At 43.2% G+C, this 15,162-nt stretch overlaps 1 protein-coding gene across 3 annotated transcripts in view; it reads right to left on the bottom strand.

The window, feature by feature from the left end:
• Positions 1–15,162, bottom strand: part of FAM169B (Protein) — a 67,074-nt gene that overhangs the window by 18,829 nt on the left and 33,083 nt on the right. For all 3 annotated transcript variants that reach the window (XR_010378242.1, XM_064480541.1, XM_064480542.1), the window contains exons 4-5: positions 8,012–8,097; positions 3,852–4,029 (exon numbers count right to left, since the gene is read on the bottom strand). Coding sequence is in view for 2 of the 3 variants with exons in the window: in XM_064480541.1 (XP_064336611.1) it covers positions 3,852–4,029; positions 8,012–8,097 (264 nt within the window). In the remaining variant the exon portion in view is untranslated. The remainder of the gene's footprint in view (positions 1–3,851; positions 4,030–8,011; positions 8,098–15,162) is intronic.

Below are 15,162 nucleotides of genomic sequence, written 5' to 3'. Positions count from 1 at the left end.
TGACTTGAAAAAGAAAGAAAATAGTCTAAAAGTTGTGAAGAAATAATGGCCAAAAAGTTCCCAGATTTGGTAGAAAACTTTAAAGATTCAGAAAGCTCAACAACACCCTCAAAAAGACAAACAAAAATAAAATCACTCCTAGACACATCACAGTGAAACTGCAAAAAAACTAAAGAGAAAGTCTTGAAAGTCTTCATAGGAAAATGATACATTACATATGAGGAACAACAGTAACTCCCTTGCTGACTTCTCATCAGAAACTATGAAAGCCAGAAGGTGCTGGAACAACAGATTCAAAGTGCTGAAGGAAAAAGATTACCACTAATTATTCTCTATCCAACTAAACAATCCTTCAAACCTGAAAGTGAAATAAAACAAAGGTATTTTCAGTAAGCAAAGCCTGAGAGAATCTGTTGCCAGCAACTCCACTACAAAAGCTGCTAAAGGAAGTACTTTAGCCTGAAGGGAAATGACACTGGATGGCAACTGGGATCTATACCAAAAAAAAAAAAAAAAAAAAAAAAAAAATTAATGATAAATATGTGGGTAAATATTTTTAAATTACATATTTTTCTTTTCTTAATACTTTTAAAAAATATGACTACTTAATTAAAACTTATCAATAGTGACAGATTTATACCAAATGTGTCTAATATATAAAATACCACTTTGTAAATAAAATAATAGATACATAAAAATATACTATTTATTTTAAGGTTTCTATATTTTACCCTAAGTAATTCAATATTAACTCCAAGTTAATAAGTTTAAGATGAATACGTAATAGATAGAACAAGAACAAAAATAAAGAGCTAGCTAAACCAAGACAGAAATTAAAATAGAATACTAAAAAAAATCTTAAAACAAAAGAAGACAAGGTGGAACAGAGAAAAATTTTAAAAAGAGAAAAGACAAAACAAATCCTAACAGAGAAGACAAAGTATAACCATACCTATAATGAAATGTAAATAGACTAACAGTCCAATCAAAAGACAGAGATTTTTAAAAACTAGATTTAAAATCCAAGATCCAGTTGTATGCTGTCAACAAAATATATGCTTTAAATATAAAGACACAAACAGACAAAAAGTAAAAAGCTAGAAAGAATATATTCTATGCAAACAGCAAAGTATAAGACAATGAAGTGGCTATATTAATAACAGACAAAATCGGGATCTTATCAAGAAATATTGCTGGAGACAAGTGGGGGACACTTCAAAATGACAAAACAGTCAATACATCAGGCAAAAAGAGCAATTATATATTTGATGTAACTAATAACAAAGCTTCAAAATACAAAGTAAAAGCTGACAAGATTAAAAAAAGAAAGATGACCCACAATCATAGGTAAAGACTTCAACACACATCTCTCAGAAATTCACAGAATTAGACAAAAATGTTAGCGAGAATATAGAAGAGCCAAGACACCATCAATCACCCTAACCTAACTGGCATTTCCAAAACATGAAACCCAACACCTGCAAAATATACACAATCTTTCAAGTCCATATGGACTGTCTACCAAGATAAACCACATACTAGACCATAAAACAACCCTCAATAGTTTTCAAAATATTAAAATGTAACAGATTCTATTATCTTACTGCAACAGAATTAGATTCGAAATCAACAAAAAATAAAACATCCAGAATAGCCCACAAATATCTGGAAATTTAAAACTTACTTTTAAAGAACTCATAAAAATCACAGAGTAAATTGGAAAATATTTTGAACTGAATGATAATGAAAATTGGTAAATTAATAAATTAGACTTCATCAAAATTTAAAATGTCTGCTCTTTGCAAAAAATTATTAAACCAAAATGAAAATGTTTCCAAAATATATACCTGATAAAGAATGGATATCTATAACATATAAAGAATGCTCAAGTTTCAATAATAAGAAAACAAACAACCTAATTTAAAAAAGTAGGCAAAAAGATTTGAACAGACACTTCACCAAAGAAGATATATGACCATCATAAAAGCACCTGAAAACATGATCAATATCATTGGGAAAATGCAAACTAAAATAAAAATTAGATACCACTTCCCACCTTACAGAATGGCTAAAATTAAAAATACTCACACCACCAAGTACTGGCAAGGATATGGAGTGGCTGGAACTCTCCTGCACTGCCGATAGCAAGGTATATGTAAATATTGTGTCTCTCCAAAAATAAACTAATCCAGAAATAGGCAGTAAAGAAATTTTTAGTTGGCAATATACCCGAAAAAAATATTTTATTAATTTCATCTTCTACAGGTTTGATACTTTTTAGATTAACTAAATTGTTGAGTAACTGACAGTCAATTGCCACTTTAAAAAATCAGTTCATGGGCGAAAGCAAGACCTAGTAACCAGCTTCAGAGAACTTTCCACCAAGTTCATGGAATTCGCCAGAAATGAAGAGGAGGCAGAAATCCAAGCACCTAGTCCGATCTGCCTCAATTCAGTGTCTTAATAGCCTGCTTTCCCTTTGAGGCTCTGGGTCTGCCTTGGGGAGAACGAGGCAGCCGGACCAGCCTCTGCGTGATCCTCGGGGATAGTCTGGGGTATCAGTGCGACCAGGAGCAACAGCAGCACCGGGCAAGACAAAGTCAAGCTCCTCCTGCCCCACAGGTGTGGTTCTCACACGTCAAGCTGGGATCTGTTACCAGTTTTTGTTACTGTTAGTAGGACATCTACTGCACAAATGATTTTGCTACAGATTTAATACCAGCCATTTGGTAGAAAATGACAACAAACGAGTATCCCAGGAAAGAGGAATTATTACAAAAAGATTTGCTTCCATTTCAGTGACTCTTCAGATCCCTCGGGCTCTCTCAAATGAGTGGCTAAAGAACACGGTCACCCGAAAAAGCGAAACAGTTAATCAAAATCAAAGAGCAAATGGCTGTTGTGACCCAAGATGTTGAAAGACACAGGTGCTTCAGCCTCTGTGACTGACCTTGGCAAATAATTGACTACAGGGGTTGTTTGCATGGGAAACTATTCATCTCACACCATGCTGAGGGAGAAAAAAGCGAGAAATGCAGAAATGCTCCACCCTGGACAGGTGGCACGCACACACAACGCGAACATAGCTCAAAACCACGTTGTAGCCATTTTATCCCCAGAGAAGTACAGTGAACTCAGAGAACAGCAGGTCTGTGGTGTTTTCCCTGGAAATTTAATTTTTGCTAAAATTTAGATCTTTATAAGGATGAAAAGATGGAGGTTGGACCAGGTGGGTCAGAGATGGTGACAGCCTTTAAAAATTAAAGAAACTATTAAAGCAACGTCGAAGACGAGCCCAATGCCTTAGACCAAATGGTACAAGTTCCACACTCCCTGCTCATCACAGCCCCTAAAAATAAGCCCCAGGATTTTCCCTAACCTCTTTATCGGGGCCAGCCTCCCTCTCTTCTGAGGTAACGTCTATAACTCTTGGCATCCAGTGTGCTTTCGCACCACATGTCAACTATTAGCGATGGTATTTTTCCTGATGGCTGATTGGTAACCTTAAAGAAAGGAGGCGGAAAGGACGGGGCTTGCAAAGTCATTTTACATCATGAATGGCAACAAGTCTTTTACTGGGGGGACATGGCACCGCCTGCAAAACCAAGGGACATGCTGAATTTCCACCCCGTTTGCCAGTAAAACGAGAAATGTGGTGAAAATGGAATCCAAACCTTGGGCTTATTGACACGACAGCTGAATTAGTGATATTTCTTGTGCCAGGAGATTCTCTCCAAGCAATGCTGGTGCTGACGGAGCCGTCGTGCGAGGCAGGCTGGCATCTAGGAGCCCTCCTCTCCCCAAGCGCGGAGGGACGGTGGTCCCGCGTGGCCGCAAGGCCCCATCCGTACCTTTCGCTTTGGTTGTATAGAATCCAACAGCTGCTCCATCTCTCCACAGAATTTTAGCCTCCTCCTTCCCAGAGTGAGGTAAAAAAAACATGTGATCGTCATCCAAGTTCCTCTCCAATCTTCCAAAAATAACGACGTTTAGAAGGAAAAGCACAATCCTTTCCCCAAATGACTGAACCTTTGAAGGAGAAACAAAAAGAACATCTGAGTGAGATGGGAGAGGAAAATTAGGCTTGGTAAATTCGACGCTTGGAGTCCACCCGGAGGTCGGGGGCCAGGTGTGGGCTCCCCCATCATCCAATTCACCTCAGGCTCCAAAGCCAGAACATGGGTCCGTTTCTCACGGAGGTTTTCACACCCCTGACCTTTCACATAGGGGGCTTCCCAGAGCGAGGGGCAGTGCCAGGGGGGCCTCTAGCAGAATGTGCTTAGACAGAGAACAGTCACAGCCAGTGACACCAGAGGTTACCCCCGGGCAGGCCATGTCAGCAGAAGCACTGGGTGTGTCCGGGAAATAAACCCAATCTGCCATTTTTAAAAACAGCCCCAGAATTCTGGCCCTCAGAGGGAGGGCAAATCATCGGGGATTACTATCGCTGTACAACTGCCACACCAAGAGCAACTGATCTCCAATGACTTGCGACAGATTTTGAGCACACACGAGAATCCCAATTCCAGAGAATTACTGGGACTGACTCAATGCCCAGCCCGTTCTCAGGCTACAGAATGGAGCCAACCACTTCTCACCCGTCGCAACGTCATCACAAGTGAGGAAACTGTCTTGCGGTCAAGGTCAGGACCACGCAGGGCTTTCTCAGTAACCAGCCCAAACGACTTCCTGCTCCTGCGGGTTAAAATTCTCTGCACTTGTCTAGCCCGCAGATGGCAAGTACATGACATAAGTGGAGGCCTCCCACTCCCGCACCCACAGCAGACATAGCTAATCAATCCCCATTCTATGGGCTGAGCCTGGATATGGTCTCAGAATCCTCCTAAAAGCAGCTGGTAAAATGTGGGACTTGAGATGAAACCAGGGAGGTCGTGGTTTATAGATGAGGAGACAGAAGCTCAAAGAGGGCAGGCAATTACATGTATTGATTTCCTTGCCGTGTTCCAAAGAGGACTGAAGGTGGCTGGACGGGGCCTCTGTCAAAGGCAGGCCAGGACTCCTGAGTCCCAGGCCAGTGCACCTGCTGCAGCCCAGCCAGGGGTTCCCTTCTGCACCTTCATCCATTAGAACTGAGACTTCAGGAAAGGGAAGTTTGATATAAATATTAACGCTTGGTTTTACATTTAATTTTGACCCTTACATTTTTATTATTGCCATTATCATCCCCATCATCATTTGTGGTCGTGGCTTTTCTGCCTGGATTTGCTAGGCGATCTGCAGCCACTCACAGCCCCTTTCAGCCTCAGTTTCCTCTGCTGGTCAAGGGAGCAAATGACCTATCTGGTCTCTAAAACACTTGTATGTTTTTCAAATGCTCTAATAATAAAAAATGAGGCAGCTTGCAGCACTCTAGCAAATGGCACCAAGTGTTTAGAGCCAATAAACTTATTAATTGGCCCAGAATGCAAAATATTTCACCTTCATCCAGAGCCAAATCTTAGATGAGAAAAAGATTTGCGAAAACCACACCAGCTTAACTCTGAGAAGCCACCCCAATTTTGTATCTCAGACAGTAGCAGCCAAATCAAGTTCAAACCTTAAGAATAACCAGCTCATCACAAAACTCGGGGCAGGGGGTGGGGGTGGGGTGTGATGTGGGAGGTTATAGTTTTCAACTTATAAAACCAAAAAGTTCAGAGGAAAGCCAGAAGAGAAAAACAGATTGCATCTGGCAGAAGGGAAATATCCAATCAAAAACTGGCAGGAGAAAAAAGGAGAAAAAAGAAAATGCACTTAATTTGTCCAATTTCATTACAGGGGGAAAATGTGACATGTGATTCTGACTTAGAAACATTTCTGAAAACACGAAACTAAGATCCAGTTCTAATCCCTCAATTAGGACCACTAATTATATTCACAGAAAGAACATTAAGAAAAGTTTTCATTTATTTGTTTTGGATTGGGGGGTGGGTAATTTGTGAAGAAGAGCTGGCCAAGGAACAAAATGTAATTAAAAGACAAAGAGTCAAGACCCCAGGTTCTATTAAATGGAGAAGGAAACCGTCACCACATGCAGCTGGGCAGAGAGATCTTTACAATCTGGTTCATTAAGTGGAATTAACATCCAGGTTTCTTTCCGTTCACCGCAGAGGCCACGTTTTCACAAACTGTGAGGGTTTTCCTCATCTAAACTTAGAAGCAGTGACACATGAAGAAAGTGACCGCCCTTGCTCTGATTAAAAATAAAAACAAAAAAACTTAAAGGGTAAGTCAGACTCCTCCAGAGACTCAGAACAGTCAGTGCTCACACCACCTAGTTCATCCATGGACGGCGACACGAACAGGTACCCCAGGCAGCCTCACTGTGTACATCACCATGCTCATTTGCTGAATCTAAAGCCATCGTTAATTTGCTGGAAGAAAACCCTTTTCAAAATAGTGTCTACCAAGTCAATTAAAAGCAGACCTGAAAACCTCCTGCCACTTGTGACAACATGCGGGAACTTGAGGGCATGATGCTAAGTGAAATAAAGGGGAAGATAAACCCTGCGTGATCCCACTTACATGCGTAACATGAAGAGCTGAATTTACAGAAACTGAGACCCGGGTGGTGGCTGCCCGGGGCTGGGGGGTGGGGGAAAGGGGAAGATGTGGGTCAAAAGGTTCAAACTTCCAGTTAAAAGATGAGTAAGGTCTGGGGATCTAATATAAAGCATCATGATTGTAGTTAATACTACCGTATTACATACTGGGAAGTTGCTAAGGGAGTAGGTCTTTTATGCTCACCAAGAAACAGAAGTGGTAACTATGTGACATGATGCAGGTGTTACCTAACCGCTGCGCTGGTCAGCATTCTGCAGTATACCAGTGTGTCAAATCAACACACTGTACACCTTCAACTTACACCATGTTATGTCAGTTATATCTCAATAAAGCTGGGGGAAGAAACAGACTTGGAAAATACAACCCATAGAATGGGGGAGGAGGGATATTTGCAAATCATATATACAATCAGGACTTGCATCTAGAATATATGGAAAACCCAACGGTGAAAAGTCAAATAACCTGAATAAAAAGTGGGCCAAGGATTTTAATAGATATTTTCCCCAAAAAGGACACACAAATGGCCAACAAGCACATGAAAAGACGCTCAACATCCTTAGCCATAAGGAACAACCAGGCCTGCCGTCAGAGAGACTAGACTTTGTGCCCAGCTAAATCACTTACTAGCTGTGCGGCTCAGCCCTCAGTTTCTTCATGGGCAAATCAAATACTTTCAAGATTCTGAAATCAGATAATCCCTGTAACAGATCTAGGTAATACACAGGCTAGTATCTAAGGTATGTTTAACTCAGTAAGTACCAACAAACATTACTGGAATGCAATAAACAGAAACTCCCTACACCCTAGAGAGAGGATGCGGATGGAAGTTTCAAAACTAAGACATGAAAGGAAGTTAAAAGAGATTTACCAACAGTCGGATGTCTGTTGCATATTGCTGTTTACAACCATCTTCCTTGCTGGCAGGGTGTTATTGATTGAATTGTCTCCCCCAAAAAGGTGTTGAAGCCCTAACCCCCCGGTACGTCTGGTTGGGATTTACTTGGAAATAGGGTCTTTGTAGATGATCAAATTGAGATGAGGACATTAGGGTGGGCACCAGTGCAACGTAACTGGTGTCCGTACAGAAAGCGAGGACTAGGGCAAAGACAGACGAGCACAGAGGGAAGATGGTGTGAAGACACAGGGAAAAGGCAGTTAATAAGTTGATAAGCCAACCTGCCAGCAGTTAGGGGTGGGGACCAGATTCCCCCTCAGAGCCCTCAGTAGAAAAAAACCCTGCCAACACCTTGATTTCAGACTCCAAGCCTCTGGGACTGGGAAATAACACACGTCTGTTATTTAAACCACCTAGTTTGTGGTACTTTTGTTACAGCAGTTCTAGAAAAGGAATCCACAGGGGCAGACTGCTTTAAATGATCAACTATATTAAGTACACTGACTTCTAAAGCCTGTTTTGTAGTGGCCGTTTAAGTTTGCAATGCCTCACCTTCATCAGACCTTCTCTTGCAGGATCAGAGGTTCTCAGCACATCTTCGGTGGCCCACCAGGACTCCTTCATGTAAACAGCCACGACTAAGGAGAAAGCCAAGAGAAACCGATGATGTGCACACGGCCAACTGGCCGCCCGAGGGGCAGGGTTAGCGCATGTAGCCACTGTCAAGGTGCAGAGGAAGTTTACGTGTGGGGAAAGCAGGTGATATTTCTAGAGCTGAACTGTCTGAGAGCCAGGATAGAGTGATCACTCTCACCTAAAAGGACGTCACAGGTGTCTGGATGGATGGCCCATGGTTGATTTCAACATAGGCTGTACCCCAAAGCTGCTGGGCACAAAAGGCTACACACCAACACTGACAAATTCAATGGGTGAGAATTACATTTTTTCCAGTGTCCAATCATGTGACACAACTTGGAACGCCGAAATTTTTGTCAAACCCAACATTATCTAAGGGCATTGAACAAACCATCTTCTCACCACCCTTGGTGCTGGGCTGGGCGCTGGCTTCTTTTACCTGCTTGTCTTCCATTCTCATAATGAAAACTGTCATCTGCATTTTTCTGAGGATGCTGACATTCTGAGGGCTGAGAGCAAGCAGCTAGGAGGGCTGAGGTCAGGTCCAGTCCTCAGCTACTGGACTCCTCGTTCAGTGCTCTTTCCAAGAGGCCGGAGATGGGCCAGCTGTTAGGAATGGGGCAAGTCAGGCAGGGGCAGTGGGGAGTCTTTGGGTAAGAAGGGTCTGGGGCTGGGACCTGCTGGAGAGGAAGGGTGGAGACCTCCACCCCAACTCGCACCCCGCTGAGGCCCCATTGATCCTGCCCAGTCCACGTTTGGACATGGGTCCTGCTGCTTAGTAGCGGTGATCCTGGAACACTTCAACCTCACCAAGCTCCAGACGCCTCATCACAGTCCAGCACAGTCCTGGCACATAACACGCACTCATCATCTGCTCATTAACGTATCAGTTCTCCTATGTTTGTGGTGCCACAACCTCCAGGTCCCATCACTCCACCAACTGCCTTGGGACAATATCCATGCCCTCCTCCCCAGCCCTGGGTGCCAGCTGGTCCCAGCCACCTTCATCTCCACCGGTGACCAGACAGCACCCTGCCCGGCCCCCTGCCCCAGGCTCCCTGCCAGTCCTTCCCTATGGAGTGGACGCTCCAAAGGCAAACCCAATCACGGCCTCCGCCTCTTGTCTCTCAGCTGGGCAACCCTCCTTTCTTGCTTGAGAATTACATTTTCAACACTAAAGTGACTTTGGTTGTTTTCTGGTAACTTTTTTTTCCCTTAATTAAGACTATTTTTAGAGAAGTTTTAGGTTCACAGCAAAATTGAGAGGAAGGTACAGAGATGTTCCAGATTCCCTTTTCCCTCCGCCACACACACAGCCTCCCCCATTCCCAACATCCCTCACCAGTGGGGTACGTCTGGACCCACACCGACGCGTCATTCTCACCTACAGCGCATAGCTCACATTAGAGTTCACTCTTGATGTTGTACATTTTACAGGTGTGGACAAATGCATCATTGCATGTATCCATCACTAAGGTATCATAAGAGTATTTGCATTGCTTAGAAATCCTCTGTGCTCTGCCTGTTCACCCCTCCTCACCACCCCCTACCCTTGGCAACCACTGATCTTTTCACTGTCTCCACACTTCTGCCTTTTCCAGAATGTCACAGAGTTGGAATCATACCAGTATGTAGCCTTTTCAGATTAGTTTCTTTCACTTCGTGAAATGCATTTAAGGTTCCCCCAATGTCTTTTGATGGCTTGAGAGCTCAAAGTTCTTTTTAGCACTGTTATTCAGTGCTAAAATATTCCATTGTCTGGAGGTACCATAGTTTAGTTCTCCCCCAGTATCTTTTCACAGCCCTTTTATTACCATTTTTATACCTGTTTCTCAAGCCAGGCATCTGAGCCTTAGGGGTCCAGAAGCCACAAAATTAAAAAAATGCATCTTCCTAGTTGAATCATTTTAGCTGAAGAGTTGAAGGAAAATGATAACACAGAGTAGAACACAAAAGTCACTTGAATATTTAATACAAGGCTCAAGACTTTAAAATAAGTTTCGTGGGGCAGTCAAGTTAAGCTGCCACCACCTTCTTCCCTATTCCTCTCTGATCTTTGAGGAACTTGAGCAGAAAACCCTGTGAAGACCAGGTTATGACATTAGCCAGTTATTAACCACGAATTCTGCACAGCAAGCCCCCTCCCCCCCTAAAACCAACAGCATCTAATTCACTATGTCAGTTTCACATCATTGGTGAATTTTGTCATCTCCGACAACGGTACCAAAATTGACAGAGCCAGCTGAGAGAGAAGGACCAATTAAATGCCTGACATCTGCCTTCATTTACTCAACTAAATTCGTGTTCCAAATGGCACCTCCTAGAACTTGCAGAAGGCTTCTAAAGCCGTAAGGATTATTTTCCTGCTTAACAAGGTGAATCAATAAAAGATGTTCAGTTTACTAATATGGCGTATTCCTGTAATACAGATGTTCAAATTGCTAAGACAGTTTCAAAAATGTTATGATGGTGTTTGTGCCATACCTTGCAAGTTTCACGGCGCACTGCAGAGCATTGATTAGTCACACGAGTTGTCACAAGATAGATTGGATTTTTTTTCCCAAAAACGAATCTTAAGCTGCTAAGTATACGTAACAATGCACGTGAAGTCCGATCAAATTTAATCAGCCTAAAATGAATTGCCCTCGAAAATAACTCTTGAAACAGAATCGGCCTTTCAAGAACAGCAGCTTTTGATCAGAAAAGCATGCTACCTAGTTAAGAGGAAACAGGCAGGAGGAATGGTGGCAGAGCCCTTGGAAAGAGGCCATTCGCAGCTCAGCAAGGACAAAATGCAGGTCCTGGGGGGTTGAAAGTCACCGCAGCACCAGCCTCGGGGCATCACTTCTGAGAGCCTGGAGCCAGCAAGTTCTGAGAGTTCGAAAGTGGAAACCACACAGCTATAGTTTTAAAAGAAAAATACGACCCTCATCAGTATCCTGTGGCTTGTCACCACCTAGGACCTGGGCAGAGACTTAGACATGTGCAGAAGGCTGAGCAGAGGTGACAGCAGTCACTAGGGCACCCCATGGGGGTTAAAGGCCAGCCTTGCTGCCCTGATTTAACTCCCCTCTCCCTAAGTGACAAGTGACCACACACAAGATGTTAGGAATGGATTTTATTCTATGACACCCCAAGGTTTGCCAAACAAGTTAGGACAGTCAGGTCCCTAAGGCTGACTCCCCGTGGCCTGGCTTCATCAAGGCTCAACAGGACCAACCGAATTCAACTACCCGTGAGTGAGTTCCCAAATGCACGGGCCCCCAGAGGCTGATGAGTAAGTCTCCATCATTGCCCCAGGAGCCTGCCGAGAAGAGAGATCTAAACAAGCTGCTGCGAGGGAGGGCAAGAGGCGATCGGTGCTTGGATCGGGCTGGGAGCCAAAGTGTCCCAAGGACCTGGAGGAAGGAGGCAGTTCTGCTGAGGGGTTTGGGAAAGCATCCTGGAGGAGCTCCTGGCTGGGGCCCTGAATTGCTGGGTAAGGCTTCAACAGATGACAGGTGAGGGCACCGCAGGCAGGGTAACCTGTGAGCACAGAGCCCTCCAAGTCCAAGGCCACACTCAGGGGACCCCAAGCAGTTGGGGCAGCTGGGTGAGGCTTAATCATGGGAGAGACAGAGCAACAAACATCAATTAGAGCAAGGCTGCAGGATGCATGACTGATACACAAAAGCCCATCACTTTCCTATATGCCAGCCAATGAACAATGGAATTTGAAATTAAAAACACAATACCGTTTTTACATGAGCACCTCCCCCTCAAAATGAGATACTTAGGCTTAAACAAAATGAAATACTTAGATTTACACAATCTAACAAAATATGTCTAAGAGATATAGGAGGAAACTTACAAAACTCTGATGAACAAAATCAAAGAACTAACGAAAGAAAGAGATATTCTATGTTCTCAGATCAGCAGCCTCAATGTTGTCAAGATGTCAGTTCTTCCCGACTTTATCTATAGATTCAATGCAATCCCAGTCAGAATCCCAATAAGCTACTTTGTGGATTTCACCACACTGATTCCAAAGTTTGCATAGAGAGGCAAAAGCCAGCATTGAAGGAGAACAGATTTGGAGAACTGACGCTACCCAACTTCAGGACTGATGATAAAGTAATCAAGACAGTATGGCGGAAAAATAGACAGCTCAATGGAACAGAACAGAAAGCCCAGAAATAGAGCCACATAAATAAAGTCAACTTACATATTTAGTCAGCTTTGACAGAGGCTCAAAGACAACAACAACAGAACAAAGACTATCTTTTCGGCCGGTGGTGCTGGAACACTCACTCATGATGGTTCCTTTTCCATCAGCAAGCATTAAGCTGACCACCGTGTCCCTTGCTTTCTCCTCCCAAAATTATGCACACACATCATTCCTGATCGAGCGAGGCACACTCTTTCACCTGTCCAGAACCTCCCAACAAGATTTTTAAATCTTCCACCTTGCCTAAGAGTTCTTAAAATCCCTTTTTATTTAAATATTTTTAATCAATCAATAAAAATCTTTTTTTCCACATTTCAAGGATCTTTTTTTTTTCAATTGAAGTATAGCCGATTTACGATGTTGTGTCAATTTCTGGTGTACAGCATCATGTTTCAGTCAAACATATACATACATATATTCATTTTCATATTCTTTTTCATTATAGGTTACTACAAGGCATTGAATATAGTTCCCTGTGCTGTACAGTCTAAACTTGTTGCGTATCTATTTTTTTATATAGTCATTAGTATCTGTAAATCTCTAACTCCCAATTTATCCCTCCTCATCCCATTCCCCACCCTCCACCCCTGGTAACCATAAGTTTGTTTTCTATGTCTATGAGTCTGTTTCTGTTTTGTAAATAAGTTCATTTGTGTCTTGTTTTTAGACTTTACATATAAGTGATAGCACATGGTATATTTTTTTTTCTCTTTCTACCTTACTTCACTTAGTATGACAATCTCCTGGTCCATCCATGGTGCTATGGTGCTGCAAATGGCATTATTTTATTCTTTTTTATGGCTGAGTAGTATTCCATTGTATAAATATATCACAACTCCTTTATCCAGTCATCTGTCAATGGACATTTAGGTTGCTTCTATGTCTTGGCTATTGTAAATAGTGCTGCTATGAACATTAGGGTGCATGTATCTTTCCTAATTAGAATTCCCTCTGGATATATGCCCAAGAGTGGGATTACTGGATCATATGGTAAGTTTATTTTTAGTTTTTTAAGGAATCTCCATAATGGTTGCAACAAACTACATTCCTACCAACAGTGTAGGAGGGTTCCCTTTTCTCCACACCCTCTCCAGCATTTATTGTTTGTGGACATTTTAATGATGGCCATTCTGACTGGTGTGAGGTGATACCTCATTGTAGTTTTGATTTGCATTTCTCTGATAATTAGCAATACTGAGCATTTTTTCATGTATCTATTGGCTACTTGTATATCATCATTGGAGAATTCCTTGTCTTCTGCCCATTTTTGGACTGGGTTGTTTTATTTTGTTGTTATTAAGCTGTATGAACTGTTTGTATATTCTGGAGATTAAGCCCTTGTCAGTAACATTGTTTGCAAATATTTTTTCCCAATCCATAGGTTGTCTTTTTGTTTTGTTTATGGTTTCCTTTGCTGTGCAAAAGCTTATAAGTTTAATGAAGTCCCATTTGTTTATTTTTGCTTTTATTTCTATTGCCTGGGTAGACAGCCCTAGGAGAACATTACTAAGATTTATGTCAGAGAATGTTTTGCTTATGTTTTCTTCTAGGAGGTTTACAGTGCCTTGTCTTATGTTTAAGTCTTTAAGCCATTTTGAGTTGATTTTTGTGTATGGTGTGAGGGAGTGTTCCAACTTCACTGATTTACATCCTGCTGTCCAGTTATCCCAGCACTGCTTGCTGAAGACACTGTCTTTTCTCCATCGTATATTCTTGCCTCCTTTGTTGAAGATTAATTGACCGTATGTGTGTGGGTTTATTTCTGGGCTCTCTATTCTGTTCCATTGGTCCATATGTCTGTTTTGGTGCCAGTACCACAATGTAAAACAATCATTTTTTAAAAGTCAGTGCGATGTCTCCACAGTTCAGGTCAGGGAAAGCTGGCTGTCAGCTGCCACCTTGAGTAGATGGGTTGCGGCAGCAGGGAGCTGCCCTGAGAAGGACTTTGAGGACACCGTCCAACTCAGCATGGGGAGCACCATGACGGATCAGCGACATCCAGGTGGAGGACGAGGCATAGGTGGGTGTGCTTACCATCCCTCCTCACCTGTCCAGCACAGAGGATGGGGGAGGCAGCAAGGTGGCTCAGGACCCTCCAGAGGTCACAATTCTGAAGCACACGGTGCTCATCCCACCTACATGCTGAGTAGCGATTATGTGCTGAGCAAATAACAAATCCACTGGAGGAACTAAATTCAGACTCTGGCTTGAGACACTTCCCACTCGGAGTTGGAGACAGGACCTGGGACATGAAGCATGTCCCGGCCAGGGAGGCCTCGGGGCTGCGCTCTGCAGACCACTGGCAGCCACGTGCTTCAGAGGAGAGGGATGTGACCTGATTGCTGTTTTAAAATCATAATATTCACCCCAACCACACGGCCATGCCTGTGAGCAGCATGGGGGTTCCAGAGCCCCCGTTCTAACCACTGCACTCCCCAAGTGAAGAATGGACAGGGAGACCAGGGGACTGAGCCAGGCCTAGGCCCCACAAAGGCCGGCAAGTAGGGCAGACAAAGATGAGACAAGTGAGGTGGAGGGGACAAGCCAAGACAGTGATGAGAAAGGAAAGGCCAGCATGGAAAGACCATAACAGGGTGGACCTTCTTTTGCACTTTGGGTTGGGGGAGAGCTGTCACTTACTCAGCAAACACTGATGAATGTCAGGCACTGGACTTGGCACCGAGGGTCCAGGACAGAAGACACTGCCCAGCAGGATCAAGCAGGCCACCAGGCCACCACCATCCACACCATGACCAGTGCCCGAGATGTAAGCAGCATCAGAAACCCACTCAGGGGCTGTGTCTTCATCCACACATGCTCCCATGACAAAATACCCTTGTCCAGGGGTGGGTTAGAACAA

The sequence above is a fragment of the Camelus dromedarius genome, chromosome 29, assembly GCF_036321535.1.
Source record: "Camelus dromedarius isolate mCamDro1 chromosome 29, mCamDro1.pat, whole genome shotgun sequence".
NCBI classification, from domain to species: Eukaryota; Metazoa; Chordata; class Mammalia; order Artiodactyla; family Camelidae; genus Camelus; species Camelus dromedarius.
This window is presented reverse-complemented; position numbering and strand designations above follow the sequence as displayed.